At 56.6% G+C, this 7,987-nt stretch overlaps 1 protein-coding gene across 1 annotated transcript in view; it reads right to left on the bottom strand.

Moving 5' to 3' along the window:
• Positions 1–6,186: 6,186 nt before the first annotated feature.
• The window catches only part of PRDX5 (peroxiredoxin 5), a gene marked incomplete at its 5' end in the record, with an annotated part of 2,789 nt that continues 988 nt past the window's right edge, over positions 6,187–7,987 (bottom strand). The window contains 5 exons of the mRNA XM_005864196.2: positions 6,187–6,435; positions 6,540–6,601; positions 6,759–6,797; positions 6,870–7,001; positions 7,493–7,627. Coding sequence (XP_005864258.2) covers positions 6,330–6,435; positions 6,540–6,601; positions 6,759–6,797; positions 6,870–7,001; positions 7,493–7,627 — 474 coding nt within the window. The remainder of the gene's footprint in view (positions 6,436–6,539; positions 6,602–6,758; positions 6,798–6,869; positions 7,002–7,492; positions 7,628–7,987) is intronic.

Genomic DNA, 7,987 nt, shown 5'->3' with positions numbered 1-7,987 from the left:
AATAATAATAATAATAATAATAATAATGTAAATAACAATAAATCTAAAAAAACAAGTGAGGTTTCTGATACGTGAATTATATGTTATAAAAACTCCATCTCTAATGAACCTGAGGGTGTGGCCCACGTGGACTAGTTCGGGGAAGGGACAGGGAACAGGCTGTCACCTTCAGCCAACAGGACCGACCTGGGGCCTTGACGGTTAGAGCGCGTGGGGCCGGGTAGGAAAGGGAGGGGTGTCTCAGGTGGTGAACATTGTCGGGGAGATACTGGAGAGGCAGAAGCTGGAGGACCCACAAGCTAAGGAACTGAGGTGACTATGGAGACCAAGGTTGCAGGGACAGAGGCTCGGAGAGGGGTCAGTGGGGTATGAGGCAGCACAGGGATGTGGGACAGCTCAGCATGTGCCCCCCAAGGCTGATGGGAGCAGCAGGGAAGTGACACTGTCCCCTGGGAGGCCTTGGATCCCCAAGGTCCCTCTGCTCCGGCACAATCCTCCTACCCCACCCCGTGGCTGGTTGCTCACCCATATCCTTTCTCCCTTAGTCTCAGACCCGGGTTTTCAGTTAGACACATGGCAGCCTGGAGCAAAGGCGACATTTCCCAGACTCTCCTAGTCGGTATGGCCACGCGAATAGCTCTGCCCAAGGAGATGCGAGTGGAAAGGATGTGGCGGCTTCCAGGACACGGCAAAGCCAGCTGACACGGTCTGTTAGCTCCCTCCTGCTGGCTGGCCCATGACTGTGGTGGCTGGACCTCTAGCACCCACATGTTTAAAGTGACAGCGCAGCCAGATGGAAGGAGCGCAGGTCCCCGACCCCCTGGAGCGGCCACAGCAGCCCTAGACTGTCGGCCTCCCCACTGCGTGTCTGAGCCAAGCCCGTCTTCAGTCACGGTCCTTACGTCACTCTCCAGCAAACCCAATTCTACCTCAGAGCCACTGCCGTCCATCTCAGGCCGAAACAGTGGGAGCAGCACCAGGACGCTGGGGGAGGAGAGCTGTCCCTCTCCCTCCCCTTCCTCACTGCGTTACGCCCCCCCACGCCTGTGCTGTGTGTCCCGCGCTCCCCACCCTGAGCAGGGCACCTGACCTGTGTCGAGTAAAGATGATTCCCAGAGGCAGGGAGGAGTTGATGCGATTGTAAATAGGATGGCAGCCCGGCGTGGTTCAGTGGTTGATCGTAGACCTATGAACCAGGAGGTCACAGTTCAATTCCCGGTCAGGGCACAGGCCCAGGTTCCGGGCTTGATCCCCAGTTGGGGGTGTGCAGGAGGCAGCTGACCAATGATTCTCTCTCATCACTCATGCTTCTATCTCTCTCTCCCTCTCCCTTCCTCTCTGAAATCAATTATATATAATATACATATTTGTTTTTTTAATTAGAATGGCAGATTGCTCCGCATACCCATTAACACCAAGAATCAAGCGTTCACACAGACGTGGCCCTATCGTCTCCAGAAGTTATACAAACACACATGCGTGCCCACACACACATTTTCTCTCTCGGCTGTCACCCCAGGCACCTGTGTGGCCAAACCCCAAACTCCACCAGCAGGGTCGGTTGCCTTGGGGCCCGCAGCCTCCAATGCTTCGATCATGGCGACGTGTGGCTGCAGCCCAGCCTGGTCCAGGCCGGACCCCTCCAGCCCACTCTTTCTCTCAGAAGCTCAGGTTTGACTCTCGGGCCTGGCAAACATTCCCCCTGGAGACATCTTCCCAGATCCTTAGGTGCGACACCAAATAACATATGGAGGCTCCAGGGACCTAGAGGCTGTAGACAGCAAGAGAGCCACTAGCCCATTACACTGATGAGGAAACTGAGGCGCAGAGGCACAGTCACAAAAATGCTCAGTGACAGGACTGAGCTTTGACCTCTCTCTACCCTCCTAGCGCTTTCCCCACCGACATGTGGGCTGCAGGGGAAAGCGGGGTTCTTTTTATTTTTTCTATAACCGCTTATTGGGCATTTACTGTGCACTATAACAAGTGCCGGATATTATACGTAAATTGTCTCATTTGTTCCCCACTACGTCCCTGTGAAGTGGGCTGGACTTTTCTCACTTTAAAGATGAGGGAAGTGGGGTCAAGGGAAACTAACACACCTGCCCAAGATCCCCAGCTTCTCGGTAGCAGGTCAGCATTCGCAGCCTGAGGTCTCGGCCCAAAGCCTGGTGGCCCCGCTCTGCTTGAGGCTCCCAGACTGGGGTGGAGGGCTCGCCTGGAATTCCTGGAAGGACTTCAGGGATCCCATGAAACCGTTAAGGAGCACGTGGGTGTCCGTGTGTGCACAGGCACACACGTGTGCAAGCATGCATTTTCTAAGGGAAAGGGCATTGCTCTTAGCAGCACTTCAAAGGAACTCGACTTAGAAAAGGCCCAGGACCACTGACGCCGAGTAAAACCCTTGGCCTGTGGGTCAGCGTTGCTGTCTTGGGCAGGTCACGACAGGAGGGTAAGTTTTATTTGGAGATATGTTTCAGGGTGGGGCGTAGGTTGGTTGATTTTTTAAAAAAACATGTTTATATTTCAGAGAGGAAGGGAGAGCGAGAGAGAGATAGAAACATCAATGATGAGAGAGAATCATTGATTGGCTGCCTCCTGCACTCCCCAAACTGGGGATGGAGCCTACAACCTGGGCATGTGCCCTGACCAGGAATTGCACCCATGACCTCCTGGTTCATAGGTCAGTGCTTAACCACTGCACCACACCGGCCGTGCTGGTTAGTTGATTTTAACGTTTCCCTTATCTACAGGCCTGAAGCCTGGCCTGCCCGCCAGCAGCTCGGCCATATTCTCTTGTCATGCGATAGTTGATCTGGGGCCTTCAGCCCCCAGAGCAGCTCACAGGGCACTGCCCACCCCAGCAAGCTGGACCATATGGCCAGCAGCCAGGGCCACCGAGGCCAAAGCCCCGTCTCCACCCACACCCAACGGTCAGCCTGCTGTCCAAAGGGGCCGCCTGAGCCCTGGAACCCCCTCACCCAGCCTAAAGGCCCAGCCAGTGGCAATAAGGACCCTTCCTCTCAGGGGCCTTGCTGGGCCTCGGCCAGGAGGGGAGGAAACAGAGGCAGCTGAGGGGCAGTGATGGAGACGGCGTGCCTATTAGCAAGCAGCTGCCAGGGCGACACAGGTCTGCTGCAGGGAATGGGGGCACCAGCTCCCGACTCGGATGCTCCCTCCACCTGGAGTTCAAGACCACTGGCACGCACACAGGTGACTGCAGGGGGTGGGGCACTATGCCTCAGTTTCCTCCTTTGTATGATAGGAGAATGAAGAGAGATGTTGTCCAGGAAAGAAAGGGCCTTTCTGCCATCAAGTCAAAGACCGCGCGTGACAGGGAAGGGTCAGCCCCCTGCCCTGCCCCAGCCCAGGACCCTTGAGGAAGCCTCAGTTTCCTCCTTTGTATGATAGGAGAATGAAGAGATGTTGTCCAGGAAAGAAAGGGCCTTTCTGCCATCAAGTCAAAGACCGCGCTGTGACAGGGAGGGTCAGCCCCCTGCCCTGCCCCAGCCCAGGACCCTTGAGGAACAGCAGGGAGTGGGAGAGACCTGAAGGGGCAAAGGTCAGAGGGTGGGCCCCCATGCTGAGTGCTCTATCCACGTGAATACCACCCCAACCTCCCAGCCGCTTAGGCCCCAGAAGCCCCCTTCCCCCCAACACCCAACAGGTGCTCACGTATCAGCCCCCACCTGCGGGACTCCACCCGCTACGTTCTTTCCTGCACTGCTCACCTGGCACCTCTCCCACCTCCCATCCAGCTCTGCCTCCACACAGGCCAGGGACCAGCCTGATCCGACGCTGCCCTGCCCACATCCTTCACTGGCCCGGCTCCCAGCATCCTCTCCCTCAGCTGTGTGCGTTGTGTGGGGCAGCAACTTGGGGCCACCCCACCTGCATCCCTAGAGCCACCTGATCCCTCTCCCGGAGCACCGACCCCACTGCCTCAAGGACTGTGTCCTCCAAAGGCCTTTCCTTGCCCTTCTCCCTGACCTCCCAGTGAGTGCCGCCCGCCTGGCCAGCCCTGGGGGCAGGGAGGATGCTCCGAGCTGGAGCTGGCTGGACCGGGCAGGGCAGCACGAGGGGAGTAAAGCTGGACACACAGGCACACCTCACTTTATTTCCCTTCACAGAGGGTGCATTTTTTACAAATTGAAGATAAGACCCTCTACCAGCAAAAAGATTAGGCCTCGCTTTATTAGGGTGGTTGGGAACCAACCGGTTGCTCTATCCACGTGAATACCACCCCAACCTCCCAGCCACTTAGGCCCCAGAAGCTCCCTTCCCCCCAACACCCAACAGGTGGCCACGTGTCAGCCCCCACCTGCGGGACACCATCCGCTACGTTCTTTCCTGCACTGCTCACCTGGCACCTCTCCCACCTCCCATCCAGCTCTGCCTCCACACAGGCCAGGGACCAGCCTGATCCGACGCTGCCCTGCCCACATCCTTCACTGGCCCGGCTCCCAGCATCCTCTCCCTCAGCTGTGTGCGTTGTGTGGGGCAGCAACTTGGGGCCACCCCACCTGCATCCCTAGAGCCACCTGATCCCTCTCCCGGAGCACCGACCCCACTGCCTCAAGGACTGTGTCCTCCAAAGGCCTTTCCTTGCCCTTCTCCCTGACCTCCCAGTGAGTGCCGCCCGCCTGGCCAGCCCTGGGGGCAGGGAGGATGCTCCGAGCTGGAGCTGGCTGGACCGGGCAGGGCAGCACGAGGGGAGTAAAGCTGGACACACAGGCACACCTCACTTTATTTCCCTTCACAGAGGGTGCATTTTTTACAAATTGAAGATAAGACCCTCTACCAGCAAAAAGATTAGGCCTCGCTTTATTAGGGTGGTTGGGAACCAACCGGTGTTCGAGGCACGCCCATACATCAACCCTCCAGAGAGCCCTCCTTCCCCCTGAGGGACAAGGAAGAGGTGCCTGTATCCAGCCCCCAGTCATCTAGGACTAGATCACCATCTCAGACCAACCCAGAGGCAAGCATGCAGGACCTGTTCTTCTCAAGAATGTGCTTCTAACTCGAAGAAACCTGAACTTTTATTTCCTTGGAACTCTGGGTATTGCCTAGTTGTGTTTCTGGTTTGCAAACCCTAAGACCTTTGAATAAATCTTCATCATTTATTTCTAGTTAAAACCTCCTGATTTCATCTATGCTCCGTCAACATATCCCACAGAATTATGTTGAGGATTTTTACTACACCTGAACTGCCCCGGACCCTACACCCCGCCCCCCACCCCGCCTTAGGCTGTGAGCTCCCAACACAGCAGGGGCCTAATAATCCTGCTTGCTGCTAAGCACATGGCTTCCCGGGGACAAAAGGCAAAGGCCCAGGAGCAGGGCCTGCAGAAGGCAACAGCCCAGCCCCATATCCCGCTGGCCTCCCTGATCCCCAGCCGCTCACAGTACACCCACCACTGGTCAGGCCTTACCACCATCTTCTCCCCTTCCCAGCTCACCTAGTCTCCTCTTCCAGGAAGCCCCCCTGGACTGAACCAGCACTGCCTCTACTGATGAAGCCTTCTGCTAGTCAGATGGTCCCAAGGTGCCTTCCTGGGATGTGGGTGCTCCTGGGAAGGGTTCAACAGTCTGAAAAAATGGTGGGGCTGGGGCATGACCCAGGTTGGGGGGTGCCTAGAGCCAAAGTTCCTAGCCTAGAGTTTATGGTCTAAATGAGATCAACCAGCACCCAGAGATCAAGCACAGAAGTCTGAGTATAAGCCAAGTGCTCGTCTGCCTACCAGTGGTTCTCAACCTTCCTAATGCCTCGACCCTTTAATACAGTTCCTCATGTTGTGGTGACCCCCAATTTCATTGTTACAAATTGAACATAATTAAAGCATAGTGATTAATCACGAAAACAATATGTAATTATATATGTGTTTGATGGTCTTAGGCGACCCCCGTGAAAGGGTTGCGACCCACAGGTTGAGAACCGCTGGTAGCCCTTTCCAGATATGCCCCCTCTGCAGTCCGCTCCTTCCCTTGCTCTTCAGAACACTGGCCCTTCCTCTGCTCGCAGACTGTTGCTTCATAACTCCTCCTTCAAGAGGCCTTCCCTCACTACCTCCTAAAGTAAGTCAAGGTCCCCTCTATTAGTCCCCCTTCAGTCCCTGCCCACCACCCTCACAGCTATGACTGTCATGAGGCCTGGGCCACAGCAAATCAGCAACTCAAAATCCAGGAGACAGACGTGAACCAGAAGTGTTTATTGCAGAAATCTGGCCAAGCCTTCAACTTGGTGGCCCAGCTGAAGCCGGACGGCCTCTGCCCCTGGCTGGGCAGGTGTAAGAGGAAAAGGTCGAGGGAGGACATCTGGGCCCAGGGCCTCAGAGCTGCGAGAGGATGTTGGGGGCCAGGCTGCAGGTGAGGCCTGTGCCATCTGGCTCCACATTGAGGGACTTCACTACACCATCCTCTATCACCATGGAGAACCTGCCGGAAAGAGGGCAGGGCCCGTTACCACGGCCGAGCCTGGAGGCTGGGAATAGAGAGGGAGGGTGGCAGGGGAACCCCACAGGGGAACCTCCCACTTTTACCTCTTGAGCCGGCGATTCCCAAAGAGGGACACCAACGAATCATCCAGTAACAAATCTGTCTCCTAAGAAGAGAGACAGAAACAAGGGTCAGGAACCCCAAGAACAGCCAAGCTCCCCAGCTGCTCCCCACATTGGTCAGGACCCTCTAAATCCCTGCTTCCAAGGCCTGGCAGAGGGACCCCAGTCCAGCTGCAGGGGTGGGGTGGGGGTTGCACTCACCTTCCCAAAGGCCCCCGTGGGGTCTGCCAGAAGCCGAATCTAAAGAGAAAGTAAAGGTCACAGGAAAATCTCCTGCCCGGCCCCTGGCCGCCTGCAGGACCCACACCTCACCTTGCCCTCCGCGTTGTGGGCTCGTCCCCACTCTTCAGTCACGAAGACATCGTTAACACTCAGACAGGCCACCACCTGGGCGCCCTTGGCCTTCAGAGCCCCAGCCTGCTCCACAAAGCCCGGCAGGTGAGTCTGGGGAGGGAAACAAAGTCTCAGCAAAGGCACAGCTGCCTCCACTCCTTGGTCCATCCTTCGTCTCCGGGCTTCCTCACTGCCCTGCTCCAACACCTCCCATCAGACAATGAGCACCGTGTGAGCCACGGCTCCTTTCAGCCTGGGCCACTGGGGAGCTGGGATCCACACTTAAGATTTCTGTGGTCAAGACCGCGAACTTCCTGCAGGCATAATGATGTCTTCTTTACCCAAATACCTTCCGTGGTGCCCGTCATCCAGCAGGATCAACAAGACGGGCTGGGTTTCACTGTCATGCCCTTTCTCCTGCATTCCTGGGACCACTACCTCTCACAGCCTCTGTTTGTTTTCTGAACGCTCTGAGATGTTGACAGTCATATCACCTGCACGCCACTGCTGCAAGCTGCCTCGGGACAACACGGAGGGCTATGAACGATGCAAACGTGCGCACACGTTCCCAACTGCTGAGCCCCAGAAGGGCAGGGCCTCACCTTGGAACAACCAGGGGTAAAGGCTCCAGGGACTCCAAACAGCACCCCCTTCTTGCCCTTGAACAGCTCCGCCAGGTTCACCTTGTTCCCGGGCTGCCCCTCAAATACCTCCACCGATGGGATGGCATCTCCCACCTACAGGGAAGGACACAAGTTAAGGGTCAGGGCGTGGGGGACACGCAGGGAGGCCAAGGGAAGGGCAGCAAACCAAGAGCCAGGGGCACCGAGGGCCTGGAAGCCAGGACCGGTGAAGCCAGGGTTGACTCATGGCAGGATGTCCAAACCTGTCAGAGCTTCCAGGGGCCCCTCCCTCCTAGTTACCCCACATCCTCCAGGTTTCAAGTTGGCCCTATTCCTCTTTGAGGGCCTGTTGGTAACAACAGAAAGAGGGAGAGCAGGCCTCCGAGGTGTTGCAAGGAGTTGCGCAAACAAACTGCCTGGGTTACAGGAAAGAAAGGAGTGGGATAACTGGGCAGGAGGAGGGGGGTCAGGGGC

Source organism: Myotis brandtii, unplaced genomic scaffold, assembly GCF_000412655.1.
Source record: "Myotis brandtii unplaced genomic scaffold, ASM41265v1 scaffold187, whole genome shotgun sequence".
Classification (NCBI taxonomy): Eukaryota; Metazoa; Chordata; class Mammalia; order Chiroptera; family Vespertilionidae; genus Myotis; species Myotis brandtii.
This window is presented reverse-complemented; position numbering and strand designations above follow the sequence as displayed.